The sequence below is a fragment of the Caenorhabditis briggsae genome (genome assembly GCF_000004555.2).
Source record: "Caenorhabditis briggsae complete genome, chrI, whole genome shotgun sequence".
Lineage (NCBI taxonomy): Eukaryota > Metazoa > Nematoda > Chromadorea > Rhabditida > Rhabditidae > Caenorhabditis > Caenorhabditis briggsae.
The window spans coordinates 10,040,968-10,058,526 of NC_013489.2; the positions used below are offsets into that span (position 1 = coordinate 10,040,968).

General features: G+C 35.2%; 5 protein-coding genes across 5 annotated transcripts; 2 read left to right on the forward strand and 3 right to left on the reverse strand.

Moving 5' to 3' along the window:
• Positions 1 to 3: 3 nt before the first annotated feature.
• Positions 4 to 800, reverse strand: CBG12711 (the record flags this gene model as incomplete). The annotated part of the gene is made up of 2 exons (XM_002640155.1): positions 4 to 155; positions 203 to 800. The coding sequence occupies 2 exons, from the start codon at positions 798 to 800 to the stop codon at positions 4 to 6; spliced, it is 750 nt and encodes a 249-aa protein (XP_002640201.1).
• Positions 801 to 1,526: 726 nt separating this feature from the next.
• Cbr-mec-6 lies at positions 1,527 to 6,720 on the forward strand (the record flags this gene model as incomplete). The annotated part of the gene is made up of 7 exons (XM_002640156.1): positions 1,527 to 1,618; positions 1,665 to 1,735; positions 1,789 to 1,985; positions 2,037 to 2,300; positions 2,401 to 2,532; positions 2,618 to 2,833; positions 6,562 to 6,720. 7 exons carry the CDS (start codon positions 1,527 to 1,529, stop codon positions 6,718 to 6,720), a joined length of 1,131 nt encoding a protein of 376 aa, XP_002640202.1.
• A 1,391-nt stretch (positions 6,721 to 8,111) lies between these two features.
• Positions 8,112 to 9,013, reverse strand: Cbr-lbp-6 (the record flags this gene model as incomplete). Its single annotated transcript, XM_002640157.1, has 2 exons — positions 8,112 to 8,306; positions 8,807 to 9,013. The coding sequence occupies 2 exons, from the start codon at positions 9,011 to 9,013 to the stop codon at positions 8,112 to 8,114; spliced, it is 402 nt and encodes a 133-aa protein (XP_002640203.1).
• A 1,066-nt stretch (positions 9,014 to 10,079) lies between these two features.
• Cbr-lbp-5 lies at positions 10,080 to 12,175 on the reverse strand (the record flags this gene model as incomplete). Its single annotated transcript, XM_002640158.1, has 2 exons — positions 10,080 to 10,280; positions 11,966 to 12,175. 2 exons carry the CDS (start codon positions 12,173 to 12,175, stop codon positions 10,080 to 10,082), a joined length of 411 nt encoding a protein of 136 aa, XP_002640204.1.
• A 208-nt stretch (positions 12,176 to 12,383) lies between these two features.
• Positions 12,384 to 16,826, forward strand: CBG12715 (the record flags this gene model as incomplete). The annotated part of the gene is made up of 8 exons (XM_045240892.1): positions 12,384 to 12,461; positions 12,577 to 12,617; positions 14,090 to 14,226; positions 15,112 to 15,281; positions 15,365 to 15,631; positions 15,779 to 15,980; positions 16,030 to 16,613; positions 16,662 to 16,826. 8 exons carry the CDS (start codon positions 12,384 to 12,386, stop codon positions 16,824 to 16,826), a joined length of 1,644 nt encoding a protein of 547 aa, XP_045094952.1.
• Positions 16,827 to 17,559: the final 733 nt, after the last annotated feature.

Genomic DNA, 17,559 nt, shown 5'->3' on the forward strand with positions numbered 1-17,559 from the left:
TATTCACATGTTCAGCAATACAAAGTTCTTCGGAATTCCATTGACACCATTGATACCAAGCTGCATGAACTGACGATCGAACGGGCAACGAAGCGAGTTGGTGTTCTGGTTGATGAAGTTTCCAGCACAGTCTGTACATACCGTATGACCGCATCCTGAAATATTCAAAATATTTAATATTGAACCGATTTCTTGAACTCACTCAAAACTCTGGGAACTCTTCCAGCTTCTTCTCCAAATTTGAATGCACAAATTTCACAGACTCTCCAAGGAAACGGTCCATTTCTCTCTTCCCAATTGTTCGTGTACTTTCTGCACTCTTCAAGATAGTCGTCTCGATATTTCTTTCCAATCTGTCTCTCCTTATTCATTGCTTCCTCAAACTTATCATGATCTTTACATTCTTCAATTTGTAATTGAAGCTCTCCAATCGTCTTTTGTTGCGTCTCGGCCAGTACCGTAGTCCGATCCATCAGATTCTTCACTTCCTGATCCAGTTCCGTCACTCTTTGATTGTCAATTTCGGTCATTGCCAATCGGTGTTGTAACACCTCTCCAGACCTTTGTTCAGCTAGCAAACGAGCTCGAGTAGACGACAACGTCTTCTGCATCCGCTTCAATTTTTCCTTCAGTACTTCATTTTCCGATTTCTTTGGTACTTGAGGAATTCTTGGTATAGGAGAAGAAACAGCGGCGGCGGTTGCTGATCTGGTTACAATTGATCTGGTTACAACTGTTGCCACTGGTTTCTTCTTTTCCTTTTCGATTTGAGCGATTCTTTTGCTTCGACGCAGAGCCATTACCTAAAGATTAGTTGTGAAATCCTACAGTAGTTGAAAAATTAGTCATACGAGTATTTCCTGTTGTCCGTTTTCTGTGGGACAGGGGGTGTGGCTTGTGGTTGGCCCGTTTCGCCACAGATTCCAGAAAAATAGTTCACGTATCCCGTAGGCGTAAAAAATTAGCGCGGTGGAAGAGAAAACAGTGGCCGAATTTCCCGGAAGGAGAACTGCAGTAACCTAAAAATGTTCTACATTAAAATATTCTCATTTCCGATTGTTTTTCCCTACAGTAATCCATTTCACTTTCGAATATTCCCAACTACAGTAATCCTTTTGAATTTCAAATATTTTCCCGTACAGTAATCATTTCGATGTTCGATATTTTTTCTCCATAGTAAACCCTTTGATTTTCGAATATCTTTCCTAGAGTAATCCATTCAATTTTCGAATATTTCCACCTACAGTAATCCTTTTTATTTTCGAATGATTGAAACCACAGTAATTCTCTTCATTCTTAAATATTCCCACCTACAATAATCATTTTAATTCTAGAATGATTCCACATAGAGTAATACTTTCCATTTGCTAACATTTTTCTTTACAGTAATCCTTTTCGTTTTCAAATCTTAATTTCTACAGTAATCTTTTTTCCACTCTCGAGTGTTTCTTTCAGTATTAGATGCTCCTTTATTTCTTACTCACCTAAAAAGACTAGAAATCATAAACTACTCTTTTTTTCAGACAATGGGGAATAATGCAACATTTCTCCACTTTATGCATCGATTCATTTTCTGGATTCTTTTCGCAATGGTGACTTGCTTCGTTTTACGAATACTGTAAGTTATTCCGAATTTCCGAAAAAATGATTCCAAAAATTTTCAGAATAGTGTTGGATCTCAACAAACGAATATACAACCATACGCCCGGTCCATGCAGAGTGTTAACTGAAAAATGTATTTTTTTTTTCTGAAATCCCTCTGAAACATAGAACCCAAAATTTTTCCAGACAAAGGAACTGCTGGCTTGACTTTTGTGGAATCCCAGAAGAGAGTTTACGTTACTCTTGGATATGGAAAATCCCATAATATGACTACAAAAACTGGAATTGCATTTTATAATACAAATAGGACAGATGGGAGGAGTCAACAGGAAATGCATGATTTGATAGAGATGACAATTAACTGGAATGGTTACGAACATCAGGTTAGATGAAGTCCTTGATTCTTTAAACTTTTTCAAAAATTGGGAATTCAGAATCTCTTCATTCCAACTGGAATTGATTCTTTCTCATCTTCAAACGGTCGTATTCTTCTTTATGTCATAAATGCTCACCCGGATCATCAATGTATTCATTTCTTCCAAGTGGACAATCAAAAGTTAAACCATCGAAAATCAGTTTGTGATTCTTCGTTTACTAGTTTACAAGATCTAGCGGTCGTTGGGCCAGATCGGATATTCTTCACAAATATGGCCGCATTTGGAAGAGGATGGGCTCAAGTAGTGGAGTTTGCCTTGCAGGTACATAAGTTTACAATCTTGTGAAAATCTCTATCGACCAACTGATCTATTTTAATAGAATGTCTTTATATGGCACCCCGGAAACAGAACAACATTTCAGACGGGTCAAGGAGTTGTGTATTACTACGACGGTTCAAAACTTTCGATTGCTGCTCCAACTGTAAATGCACCAACTGGAATCGGCTATGATTCGAAGAGAAGAATTTTGTATGTGGGATCTTTAATTAGAGAAGTAAGTCAAAAACTACCTGTTTCAAATATGGGTTAAGTGACAAACTGAAAGGTGTTAGCTATTCATGCTCTGAACTTCTTTTCAGTCCTTACTCGCCTACAAAGTCGCCAAGGACATGTCTCTGGACTCAATGTATGAAATGATGTTGCTCACTTCTCCGATTGGTTTATTCGTTGAATCGAAATCTGGAGACGTCTGGATTGCTGCCCATCCGGTTCTGCATGAATCCGCGTGGCATTATTCAAATCCAGAGAGGAAAAATGTTCATTCGTCGAGTCAAGTTTTAAGGATCAGGATACAGGTTAGATATTATAATTTGTACAGAGTTGTAAATTACTCGGACAAGCATAAAAATCGATAGAAATATAAATTTAACGTTTGACTAAAAGCTACTGAAGTTTTCAAAGCGATTCCTCAAGCCTAGGTATAGTTATGATTGTCCAAAGATGAAATGTTTATTGCACGTCGTTGTGTTTTTCATGAAACGAATCAAATTTGACAAGCGATAACTCAGCTCAAAGTTGTTTTATGTTAGCTTTAGTCCCGGTAATTATGCGCAACCCTGTAGCACTAAAATAATGCCAGATACTGAGACTCTTTGATCAAATTATTTTGAAGTTTACGCCCCCCGTCGGGGGCTCAACCTCCTGGCTTCCGCTTTCTGTATCTTACAATTTAATTTCTAATTTAAAAATATTCGAGTTTCCGAATTCACCAAAATTTGTGAAAGTTTTGCATACTCAATTTTCTTTGAGGAATATTTGATTTCCCAAATTTCCAAAATTTCCAAACTACTGAAAAAATATTTTTTGTTGTTGTGAAATCCGGAGTATGTGAACTACCGGTTCCCTGAAGTTTCAAATTTTGGATAACTAATGTCAGGTTTACTAAACTTTCTGGTCTCCGAAAATTCTGAATTTCTTAATTTTCGAATTTTGAAAAACAGTCAGCCCCTCCGGGCTGAGCCTCCTAGCTCCCGCTACAGTACTCGTTGTCTTATAGACAGGTTTTTTCATTTTTCCAGGGACTATTTTTTCATGGTCTGTTAGGAAATTTCGAAATTCGATATTTTGGTTATTTAGGATTCCTAGAATTCGGAAAGTCGGAAGTAAGAAAATCCGGAAATTGAAAATGTAAGACACTCGCAAGTTCAGAGATTAGTAAATTTTTAATTATCAGATGTGGGAAAACATTAATTTTGAAATCTAGAAAAGTGTTTCAATCTGTATGTCTGAAATACCCAAATTTTGGTATATCAGATTTTAAGGAATCGGAAAATTCAGATTTTTGCATACTTACTAAAGGGGCTGGCCTGAAACGGCACTGTTCGCAAAATTTATAGAATTTCGAAAAAGTTTAGAATCGAGAATTTGAGAACCTGAAAAATTAGAAATTCATAAATTCAACTTTTCGAAACACAGTCTCGTCGAAAAGTTTTTGGAACTTCGGAAAATCGGAAATGTAGATTTCAGAATTCGAAAACTCCAAATTTCGAAAATTTAGACATTCCGAACATTGAAAACCGGAAATGTTGGAAAATCTGAAACTTTGAAATTTTTTGGCATATTCGGTGAATAAGATCTCAGAAATTTATATATTCCGAAATTTGAAAGATATGAAATTAAATTCGGAAATTTTAAAAATTGTTCTAATTCTGAAAAATCGAGTGATCAGAAAGGGCGCTGTTATTTTCCCTCGCATTCTGTTTCTTTCTTTTTTTTCCTTTTTTTTTTCTTTCTTTTCCACTGTTTCAGAATTTTTTCTCCCTTTCAAATCTTTAAAACCCATGCTAAAAGAATATTTCCACAAAATCCTTGCTCTCAAATATAGCGTGGATAAGAAAAACATTTGGGCGGTTAGACGGAAATGACGTGAATATTTCTTCAATATTTTTCTAAAAATTTGCACTGTAGAAATAGAAGAACGTCTCCAGAAGACGTCAGACACAAAATTTCGAAAGATTAAATATTCGGGAATCATCTCACTGCTATTTCGGGTAATCTGTTAAAATTTGGGAAAATTTGGTTCATTCTGGACTTCGTTAGGGAAAGTGATACGGGAACAAACGGACACACTCACACACAGAATTTGGTGATTGTTAATAGTAAAGATTATTCTTACAAGGGAGTTACTTGAGGGAGCAGTTTTAACTTTTTGAAATTTTGGGAGCAGATAGAAGAGCTTATGAGAATTCCAAATCTGTCAAAAAAATCAGCAAAATGCTCACGTGAGCTGAGTTATGACCTAGAAAAGTTTCCCTATTATTAAGCAATTTCTCGTGAAATTTTTTTCACGTAATAGTGTATTTCTTTTAAAACAATAAATTTCAATCAGCAGTGTGATAAAGTGGTAAAATGGCAAGTTCAGAGGAGGAAGGTTGTAGGTTCAATTCTCCCTATCCCAAAAATTTTGCAAAATTTTTTTGTTTTATTTTAAGCTGTCATAACTGGCTCTGGAATAAAATTTACGCAATCTAAACATGTTTTTCGGGAGTTTCTCGTTATGAATAGGCATTTTCCAGAATAAAAACAGACATTTAATTTTTGAAGAAATTCACAAGTATGCTCATGGGTTCATCGAAGATTTTCCAAAAAATTTTTTCAATTTTTTTTTTGTTTTTTTATTGAAAAAAAAACAGTTGAGGATTCTAAACACATCGGTGGCATTCGATGACAAACTGCTGAAAACATATGTTCTTGGCACAATACGCACCATTGACAATCTTTTGCACCCAGATAATTGGCACTTTCCATAATCTTTCCGGTCGAAGCAATATTGAATTGGTCTGTCACATTTCGGAGCGCAACTGTCCACATAACCGCCAGAATACCAGGCATATTGTCTCCATTCTTGGAAGATGGGAGAGCACATCTGGCAATATGCTTGGCTCAGCATCTGCAATCAAAAAATGAGAGACGTTTTCGGGAAAAAAAAAATTTCAAAAAAAATTGAAAAAATTTTTTGGAAAATCTTCGATGAACCCACGAGCATATTTGTGAATTTCTTCAAAAATTAAATGTCTGTTTTTATTCTGGAAAATGCCTATTCATAACGAGAAACTCCCGAAAAACATGTTTAGATTGCGTAAATTTTATTCCAGAGCCAGTTATAACAGCTTAAAATAAAACAAAAAATTTTGCAAAATTTTTGGGATAGGGAGAATTGAACCTACAACCTTCCTCCTCTGAACTTGCCATTTTACCACTTCACCACACTGCTGATTGAAATCTATTGTTTTAAAAGAAATACACTATTCCGTGAAAAAAATTTCACGAGAAATTGCTTAATCATAAGGAAACTTTTCTAGGTCATAACTCAGCTCACGTGAGCATTTTGCTGATTTTTTTAACAGATTTGGAATCCTCATAAGCTCTTCTATCTGCTCCCAAAATTTCAAAAAAAGTTAAAACTGCTCCCTCAAGTAACTCCCTTGTTCGTTTCTAAGAAAAAAAGTAAAGTTTTGCAAAATTCGTTTGCCAAAAATTAAAAAAAAACTTTCAGGAGGGACGCTTCAGACACACACTCAAAACCTGTTAGAAGGACCCCTACACTATTACGTTTGAGCGTAATTATCTCTATTCCTATGCAAGATATCAGAAATGTGTTAACTAAAAAATGTTTGTGGTGCTATGATAAACAATTTATCAGTTGACATTTTTTTGATATCTGCGACAGGAGCCGAGATAAAATAGCTAAAATTTCAAAAGTTAGGGAGCCTTTCTATTACAGGTTTTATTGCATGTTTTTCCTTTTCTGTGAAACATGCCCAGTCAAAGTTTTTGTCAAAGAAATCAACCCATCATGTTTCATTTTGTGACTTAATTTTGCGATTCGCTGCTCCCTGTCGTAAAACTGTCAGAAAAATGCTAACCGAGCACTTTGTCCTCATAAACATGTTTCTCACTTCATCAACAACTCTCTTATCAGTTAATTCTCTTCGCGTTTTCTTATCTTTTACGCCTAAACATCTCAATGAATTTGAGGAGCTCTCTGAAAAGCGCCAAAAAAACCAAAAATCACAATTTTCAGGAAGAAGGAAATTCATGGGTAACAACGGAACCGTATGCAAATGATGGAGCAACAATTTCGGCGAGTTCTGCAATTGCTTATACGGATGATCAAATGATAATTGGAAGCTCGTTTGGTCGATTATTGCACTGCGATTTGACGAATTCTCATATTACATAATTCAAACTGATAGCGTTGTTATGCTCAAAAATCCAATGATCTTGTTTTGATATGTTCTAGTTTTTCCTGTGTTCCATATTGCCAAAAAATATGTACATTATTGTGTGTGCGAAACGTCGTATCTGATTTTTTATGAAGTTCGGAAATTCTGAAATTTGAAATTCTGAAGACCTGAAATTCTAATTCTGAGTTTCTGAAATTCTGAAGTCCTGAAACTGGGAAATTCCGAAGTTCTGAGATTCAGAAATTCAAAAATTCTGAAATTCTGAAGTTCTGAAATTCTGAAATTCTGAAATTCTGAAATTCTGAAATTCTGAAATTCTGAAATTCTGAAATTCTGAAATTCTGAAATTCTGAAATTCTGAAATTCTGAAATTTTGAAATTCTGAAATTCTGAAATTTTGAAATTCTGAAATTCTGAAATTCTGAAATTCTGAAATTCTGAAATTCTGAAATTCTGAAATTCTGAAATTCTGAAATTCTGAAATTCTGAAATTCTGAAATTCTGAAATTCTGAAATTCTGAAATTCTGAAATTCTGAAATTCTGAAATTCTGAAATTCTGAAATTCTGAAATTCTGAAATTCTGAAATTCTGAAATACTGAAATTCTGAAATTCTGAAATACTGAAAATCTGTAAACTTGAAAGCGTGAAATTCTGAAAATCTGAAATACTAATTCTGAACTTTGAAAACCTGAAATTCTGAAAATTTGAATTCCTAAAATTCTAAAAATCTGAAACTCCGAAATTATGAGAATCGGGAATTCTGAAGTCCTGAAATTCTAATTCTGAGTTTCTGAAATTCGGAAGTCCTAGAACTGTGAAATTCCGACGTTCTGAGATTCAGAAATTCTGAAATTCTGAAATGCTGAAATTCTGAAAATCTGAAAAACTAATTCTGAATTTTGAAAACCTGAAGTTCTGAAAATTTGAATTCCTAAAATTCCAAAAATCTGAAACTCCGAAATTATGAGAATCGGGAATTCCGCAGTTCTGACATTCTGAAGTTCTGAAATTCCGAAGTTTTGAAATTCTGAAATTCTGAAATTCTGAAATTCTACATATGAAAATCTTAAAATCTTAAATTCCGAAGTTTAGAAGTTTCGAGATTCTGAGATTCTGAAAAAAAAATGGAATTCTGAATTATTTTTTTCCACAAATCAGTAACACATGCTGAAATTAAAATTTGATTCTAATATTTTTCAGAAGAATCTAGATTCACAGATCTCGAGATTATATCTCGTTCTCATAGAAACCACTAATCTGCAACTAATGGTTTCTTTTATGAAACTAATGATAAGTGCGTTTGCTGAAACATATTTTTTCATTCAAAAAATTACTTTATTTCAATCAAAATGTTTTTTCAATACATTATAAAATAGGCAAGAAATCTATTCTCTGGTGTATTCACGACGAGAAACAACGGATCCAGCCTGGAGAGTTGTGATGAGCTTGTCTCCTTCCATATAACGAGTGATAGTTGACTCGACCTTTCCGTCCTTCTTTTGGGTGTGAACGAACTTTCCGTTCTCGAAAACGACAACTGATTGGACGGTACGGCCATCTGGGGTGGTCTCGTTGAATTCCTGAAAAAATTCAATTTCAGAATTTGCATCACATTGCTCGTTAATCAGTGATTTATGGTTTACGCTGGAAATCTTTCCAGAAATATGTTACCACCTGTCACTTGGCAATGACCATAAATTATTAAAAAATTTCTATGTTTCTGAATTGCGGTGAATAAAAAGTTAATTAAAATGATTTTGCTCACAGTTATGAACATCTTTTTTTTCCAATAAGGGTCCCATTCTGTCCAGAAATTTAGTCGACCGACCGACCGCCGACCGAATCCGAGCATTTTCACTTACATATGTCAGAAAGTGTTACGCAGCATTTTAATATACGACGGACGAAGAATTTTTAAAATTCGTGAATTTCAATACTGCGGACGCAAGCACTCTCTGACATGGTGACGCGTAAATGCACGAATTCGGTCGGCTGCTGGTTGGCTGGGTCTACGGTCGCTCGCCAATTTTCGACCGACAGAGAAGGAAAACTTATTCTCGATTTCTATAGAATCTCTTACCTCTCCCAACTTGAAGGAAAGAGTGGTGTTCTTAAAGGTGGAATATTGGTTTGAGTGCCAGACATCTCCCTCGACCTTGATTTCCAAAGTTGGCTTCAAATTGGCAGCAGCCTTGCGGGTGATCAATCCAACTCCGACTTCCTTCATGTACTCCTCGAAGTTCTCGGAGTGAACGAGCTTCCAGCGGCCGACGAATTCTTGGGACATGATTGGTTCTGAAAATACATTTTGTTAAAATATGAAAAAAAAAAAAAGAAGTGGGAATGTATGGCAATGCCGTTTTGTTTCGAGAACGATTTGTCTTTTGGTGGCCTGATAAAATGGACTGATAACAGGAGAAGGGAGAGTGGGCGGAGTCACTTTCCGCGATTTTTCTCTTTTTTTTTCTCGCTAATGGTTTTTCATGAATTATTTTTTGTTGTTGCATTGCATCAGAAATAAATTTGTGTATAAAGGAACAAAGTTCACTAAATGAACATTTTTCAGAGTAATGGATACTGTAGGGGAAAATGCTGGAAAATCGGAAGGATTACTGTGTAGGAAAAACTCGAAAATAAAAAAGATTACTGTAAGAGAAAAGTATTTTAAATCAAATGGACTACTGTAGAGAAAAATTTTCAAAAACGGATTACTGTAGTGAAAAATACCGTAAACACTCTAATAAAATGCCTAAAAAATATCAAAAATATGAATTTTCAATTTTGATATCAAAAAGTGGTCAACTGACAAAATGTTTATCATAAAATCATCAACATTTTATTAGTTAATTACTTGTTGATATCTTTCATAGGAGCCGAGATATATGTTCTCAAAGTCGACGGTTTAGCTGGCGTTCAATGTTTACGGTATTTAAAAATGAAACGGATTACTGTAGGGAATAATATCTGAAAATCAATGAGAGAACATAATTGTTCTCATGAAAGCAAAAATGATCAGAAAATGAGGTGGAGAGAAAAATGAACAAACAATTCGTATTTTCCCATTGTTGACTTTTCGAAAATCATTGATCTTTGATCGACCAATATTTCAAAAGAACTTTCGTCATACTAAAAAATTGATTTCAGTCAAAACCAAAAAAAGGCCTTATAAACCGACTGATTTGGGTATGACCAGGTCATTCAAAAACAACAAAAATGTTAGAAAATAATAGAATACAGGTTGTCACAACCAGTTTCACTTCAACAACCATCACACATAGAGTAAACAATAACAATTTCAATGGGGCACAGTTTATCGAATGAGAAATATTGTAAATCAAAAAAGAAGAGAGAATCTATTCACGGATGTATGCACGACGAGAGACAACAGATCCAGACTGAAGAGTTGTGATGAGTTTCTCTCCTTCGAACCAACGAGTGATCACCGAATCGTGATCGGATTCCTTGACTTTTTTCTGTCTGTGGACAACCTTTCCGTCCTCAATTGTGATTGTCGACTTGAATTGACGGCCATCTGGAGTTGTCTCGTCGAATTCCTGGAATGCAATTGATTTTATTTAAAAAATCATAATTGAAACATTTTAGTAGTACTCGACTGATTTTTTGCAAAAAACATACTGTTACACCTGGGAAGTTTTCGAAAATAATTTTAAAACAATTTGATCAGTTATCTTCATAGGATTGAAAAATGGCTTTCTAACTAGGGAAGACCCCAACTCGGGTGTGGCGATACGGGTAGTGACCTATATCATCTGAAAGCTGACATTTTCCTGATTCCAAATCTAGAAAAAAAATAGTAAGGAATTACTGTTTTATGAATAAGTTATACTTCCGGGATTGCACATTTAAAGTCAATCAAGAACTTTCTATACCATAAAAAATATGAATTTTCAATTTTTTTGTATTTTCCTAGTATTATTGCGAAAATGTTTTTGAAATCCGAAACACCCTATAAACGCCGTTGAAAATTGAAAACTTAAAAAAAAAAGATTCCGAGGAGGGACGACGATTTGCAGTGAGAAACCTAGGCCACGACGTCTGGGAGCATTCCTACATGGTACAATTTTAGTCATTTTTTTATCTCATGCACGTAAAAACTACTGTCGGTCATTTTCAAAAATCCGACCCACTGCCGTGGCCTGGGTTTCTCACTGTGCGGGAACTGAAACACTCGTCCCTATTCACCCTTTTTTTGAAAGATTTGGGTTTTTTCGAATGTTTCGAAGTAATATTATGATAAACATCTTATGCAAAAAAATTTTGGTCGGAGTAATTTCCTCATTTTTAAATGAATTTTTGCGAAAATTGCTGTTTCTCTAGAAAAATAATAAAAATAGTTTCAAAATTATATTTGATCACAAGTTCTCAATCGGATTGTATCAAATGTTTCAGTGTTATAAGTTATATATTATGCTTGTCTGAGAAAAAAAAGGTTGAGACGCAGAGAAAAAGTGTCTGCGTCTCCACCGTTTGTGTGCTATTTAGGCTCTCCGCTTCGATATCGCTACCGTATTCAGACTGCAAAAAATACTCTCTAACCTTTTTTTTTCGCAGACAAGCATAATAGCCTACAACTGAAATCGACAGTTCAAAAAAATACTCTCCAAGAAATTACTGTTTCTTGCTCAAAGTAAACATCCGTGGTTACATATTAATAGTCGATTGAATGTTGTGAACAGTCATTAACACAATTTCGCTAACTTCTCTACTATAACCCATAGAACCCTCAGTTACACTTTGTCCTATCCATTTGGATACAAAGTTCACTCGTTCTTTCTTCTTTTCATGATACCTTTCCTCTGTGTTGACATACTACAACGCCACGTGTGCCAGTTGCCCTGTGACCCACTATTTCTATTATCACTTTTTGAGAAAAAAGTTTCCGAGTAGTTCGGTTCAACACTAAAGATCATATAAATTCGAAAGTTCTGGGCTAGTGAAATGAAGAAATATGTAGAAATTTGAAAGGGGAACCTAATTTTTCATTTTGAGCCAATTTTTATCAAGTCCTGTCAAAGCTATAAAAAGTTGTAAACTGATAAATTGATTATCATAATATAGACATATTTTGTTAGTTGATACATTTTTGATATCTTGCATAGAAATTAAGATAACTGAGCTCAAACTTGACAGTGCGGGGAATCTTTTTGCAGGTTTTCAGGTAATTGAATTTCTATTTCAAAAAATCAACAATCTCGAAACCAATTTTCAAAAAACTCACTACTCCCAAAGTGAAATCCAGGGTAGTATTCTTGAAAGTGCTGAGTTGATTCACATGCCATCTATCTCCTTCAACCTTGATTTCCAAAGTTGGCTTGGCAGCACAAGCGGCTTTTCGGAGGATCAAACCGATTCCAACCTCCTTCAGATAATCCTCAAAGTTCTCGGATTCGACGAGCTTCCAACGGCCAATAAACTGTTCGGCGGACATTCTGGAATTTTCGGAAACTTTATGGGGAAATTGTGGAAAAAGGAAGTAAAGCAAAACACTTGTCAAAAGAAAGGAAAAGTGCATAGAATTGGGGAAACTGGAAAATGTATTTATAGGTGGTACTTTCTAGGGGAGGTGGAAGAACACGAGGCTTGTTTGATTGCCACGTAATGGACAAGTTGGTCAATTGTTGGTCAAAGGAATGGGAATGATAACAGAATACACTAAGATGGAGTCTAGTATAAACAAGAAGAAACATGCAGAGAACGGAATAGATGATAAATGTGCCAAGTTCTTGAAATGGTTCTTTTTTTCTCACAATGATTCATTTCTAGCTGAACAAATATATGTACTTAATTGTAGCCTTGACTTAGTGTTCGAAAAACAAACTCCAAAGTCAGAAAACCAGAAACTTGTTTTCTAGAAATCACACAATATTGTGGTTTGCCTCCTGACTCATCTTCACTGTTTACATTGGTCGTGAAAATGTTTCCAAAGTTATTTATTTTCATAATATTACTTTGAAAATAATTCAGGAAAAAATCAAAATCCCTAATAACGCTGTAGAAAGTGCAAGTTCTCGTCCAAGAGGGTCGCGGGAATTTTAGTCCAAGACCACTGTGTAGGCTGTTTTTAATTTAATTTTTCAGGATTTTTCGCCGTTTCAGGTCGTTCTCTTTTGTAATTGTTAGAAAATTGAATTATTCCACTAAAATCTCGATGAATAGAACAAAAAAATCTCGTTGACCTCATGGCTGAAAAATTGGATGAAAAACTTGGACGAGAACTGATCGCGCATGAATTTTCGACGGCGTTTTCAGGGATTTCGAACTTTTTCCTGAATTTTTTCGAATTGACAGTACGAAAATACATAACTTTGGGGACATTTCAATGCAAAAAAATTGCTTGAAGTCACCCTTCAACTTGTTCGTAACTTATTCCAGAAATCTCAAATTGGGACGCTACAAACAAAAAATTATTAAAAAGTCCAAAGAAGGTGTTACTAAAAAATCGCGTTGTTTGTTCGAAAAAATGTTTCCTCCAAAAATAGAGTTTTGAAACTTTTTTAAATGGAAGAAATCAATTAATAGAAAGATTTGCTGTTTCATCTAATTTTATTTAGTTGGGTTGATTCTTGCATACTTCGGTAGACTTCTGTTAACAAAACCTATTTCAGATAGCATGAATAGGCTTATTCTCTGTCAATTCGAGCTATACTCAGGTCTTCTGAAAACTTCCAGAAAATAGAAAATGGTGTCTTTCAAATAATTTTTATAAATCGAAACTTTCTGTTTCAAGTATCACCTATTTTTCAAAGAGAATTATTAAAGGGGGGACTCCGACCAAAAAATTATATTTGATTTTTTTGTTTTAAAATGTTCTCGAAGTAAGGTATTTTTATAATACTAATACGAAAAAATTCAGAAAAAAAAGTCGATGTCCCCGAAAACCGACAAAATTGAAGCGCCGCTCAGTTCTCGTCAACGAGGGACTAGAAAAATCTTGAGTTCGGCCACGCGGCCACCCATTTTTCAACCCAATTCTCGCTGTTTTCAGCCGTTTTTTTCCTGTAATTACCGTAAGAATGAAACTGTTTCATCAACTATTATATAAAGACAGCAAAAAAGTGTGTTCAAGTCAAAATATTCAATTTTAAAACAAAAAAAATCAAATATAATTTTTTTGTCGGAGTCCCCCTTTAAAGAGAATGCAGAATCCATATCACACAACATGTCAAAGAATACGACTAATTTATGAAGTTTATACATTTTTTAGCTTTCGAAAATCAGAATAATCTTACAATTAGGGAGCTCACAATGTAAAATACCACCACCAGTAAAAAATGAAAGTTGTTGTTTCAAAAATCGTAAAAACTGAAATTGGCCAAATTACAAACATTACACTGTCCAAAAGTACATTCCACCTCAATTTAAAAATGAAGCAGAAGACCTCTCTTTTTCTCTCATTTCCTCATTTTTCTCTCATTTTGATATTATCTTTTTTGTCTCACAAAGAGGTCGTTCGGCCGACAGTTTGCCGCTATTTATCTGGCAAATTCATCGGCCCCCTTTCGAGAAAAAATCAGGGTGGGGTATAGAATGGAAACACTAGATTCAAGGTCAGACAGAGAGAGAGAGATGGAAAATAGAGAAGATTGAAAACTATCTAGTTTTTCGATCGCTTCTTTTTGAAATGGAGATCGAGTATGAATTTGGAAGGAGCATGGAAATTCTTTTTATACCAACCTGATTGCCAATTCCTCCATTCTTGAGATGCTTCTTTTTGCAACGATGTTGAACGAATCGAAAATAAATATCAATCTGCTAAATGGATTACGGGGGTGGATACTTGAAATGTCTGGAAGATGATTGAACTGATGAAATTTTGGAATGGAGGACACTGGAAGAACTTCGGAAGGATGAATCATACATATTTTGGATAGAAAATAGTGAAATCTGAAGAATGTTGCCTAGGAAACAACACTGAAGATATGATATTATTCATATGGGTTATATAATAAAAAAATTCCGTTTCAAATATTCCATATTTTTTCTTAGATAAGAAAGAAAATGGAAGCTCCACTTACTGATAATTCGACACTTTTAAACTATAATATTTTGCTGGTACAAAAACTCGCAGCTGCGGAAGAGAAATTCGTGTGACCGTGGTCGAAGATCCCACAACGACAACTACCGTAACCTAAAAAATATGTTTATTTTCAGGATTTATTTTCTGGTTTAAAAACTTTTGAAAGTGAAAGAATTGAAACGGAAATTAAGAAAATAAATCCGGAAATAAAACTATTTTCAGGTTACGGTAGCTTTGAAAAAAATCGTGTTGTTTTAGTTATTTCAAATTGACTAAATATACAAATAAATTTTAGGTACAGTAATCCAGGGATAAATACGGCAGATTTAAATTCCAAATATCTACAGCAATCCTACTTGAAATCACTGTCTTGGATATACGCCGACTTGTCCAGCCATCTCCACCGCCGAAACAGAATTCTCCAAATTGCAAATCCGTGCCAAAAGGAGTAGTTCACCAAATTACTTTGACACCAAACAAGAAGCAACAGAAATCCACGTCGACACCTCCAACATCAGTGAGATCCACTGACTTGAAGTGAGCGATATTTTGAATAACCTAATTAACATGTCTACTGTTATTTCAGAAGCGACTATTTAGACAGTGGCTTGGAGAAACAGAAGAAAATCTAAATCAGGAATAAGTCTTTCCAATTCTTTAAGCGGCAGTACCGAGTCCATGGAGAATGTTAAACCAAAACAGAAAGGTCCCGTCCCCGCGAAAATGGTGAAAAGTGAGCGTTCATTGATTGGATTGGATGGAGAAAGTCTGAATGGGTATCCGAGGAATGCTAGGAACATTGTACTTGAGAAGAAATCATCTGAGAATCAAAGATCTCCTAAAGATTCAGGAATGGACGAGAGTGAGGTGAGAAATTATGGGGCGCGATAGTTTTGGTTAGGGTACTTCTCTGATAGGTAGAATTCAGCGGCGCAGGTTATTTCCAAAAGAAAAGAAAGTCCGCGGTCGGCCTGGACCCCGACGACCTTGATAAAAAGAGAAGAACATTTTCAGACCAAGGAGTCAGTATCCTTGGCCGAGGATGAAGAGCAACGTGATACATATCGGAAGTTATTCAAGGACCTTGGGATGGCCTCTCAGAAAATGACACTTGACGACTTCAAATATGAATTCAGTGAGCTGCCTGGGGATCCACCATCGGAACAATGTATGGCTTTCAATAATGGAGCGAATTCCAGAAAGAACAGATATTTCAGTAAGATTCAGAGTATTCTGATCCTTTTTCTGATTTTCTTCAATTTCAGATATTCCATGTCTTGACAGTTCTCGAGTTCGTCTCACATTCATGGCCCAGAAAAACAATCCATCATCTGACTACATCCACGCGAATCATATCAAAAGTCCCTTCTTGAAAAGTGGATATATTTTGACCCAAGGACCAAAAAAAGAAACGATTGCTGATTTTTGGAGGATGGTTTGGCAGGAGAGATCAAATGCAATTGTGATGTTATGTCAGTTTGTGGAAACAAATCGAGAGAAATGTTGTGAATATTTCCCTCGAAACGCAAATTCCACCCTTCGTTTCGACAAATTAACAGTGACTTTCGAGGAAGCAACCAATAATAAAATGGTCGTTTCAACTCGTTTAAATCTATCATTTGAGGGTGAATCTCGAGTGATTACTCATTTACAATGGAAAGAATGGCCTGATTATCAAGTGCCTGGATCATCGGAAGTCATGTTGAAGATTCTCAGAAAAATCCGAGCAAGAACTACTCCACCGATTATTCATTGTGCTGCTGGTGTCGGAAGATCTGGTACTTTGGTGGCGATTGAAATTGCATTGCAATCAATCAACACTCATTTCAAACTACCTGATATCAAACAGGTAATTCTATTTATTTAGGTTCCGAAAACACAAATTTTGATTTTTGAGATTGTGACAAATCTCCGTTTGACCGGTCGTGCAACATCTCTTCAGCAGTACATGCTCATCTGGAAAGTTCTTCTGGATTTCGGAGTTTCGAACAAATTGATTTCGGAAGATTCGGTCGTCAAATTTGCATCCACATATCATTGTTCTCTTCGCTCTAATTCTTGATTTCTTTTTGTATTCGATGTGCCACTTTTTGCTATAACAAAACGATTCGGGTTTTCATTTCATTAGGATGAAATTCTAAAAAATTATGTTTCAGAAAGTCTACATGAGCAAACTCATGTTTTGTTCAATGATGTATTGTTGAACTTTTTCATCTCGAAGTACATTTTTCAGACTGTTCCTTTTTCGACATAATAACAGTCACCGGGTTTTAAAACATAATAACAGGAAATTGTATTGTTCCAATGATCTAAACCAGAATAAAAAACAGGAATGTAAATGAGTAATTGAACTTTTTGGGATACAAATAGATACTTCTAATACATTGGCTAAATTAGCAGCTCGATGTATAAGAATCTGAAAACGAAGCCAAAAGTTCAGAGAGAAAAACATGAATCATTTAAGCAATAAGGTCAAATAATGCAAGTTTTCAGCAGAAAACACTTTGCATAATCTTCCCAGCGCAGTTTGTTCTATGTGCGAGGTGGACAGAAAAAATTGGAAAAGGCGATAATTCCGGTCAAAACAGCCGAAAAGTTTGAGATAATTGCCATAAAAGATCGAAACTATTTCCTTTAAAGTTTTTCCAGATCCCCTTAAAGTTGTTATTTGTGTCAGATTGTCCTGAAGCAGCAAAATATCTAGTAAAGCTTGAAAAAACTTTTGTAATAGAAGGGCTCCACACTGTCAAGTATAAGCTCAATTATCTCAATTTCTATGCAAGATATCAAAAATG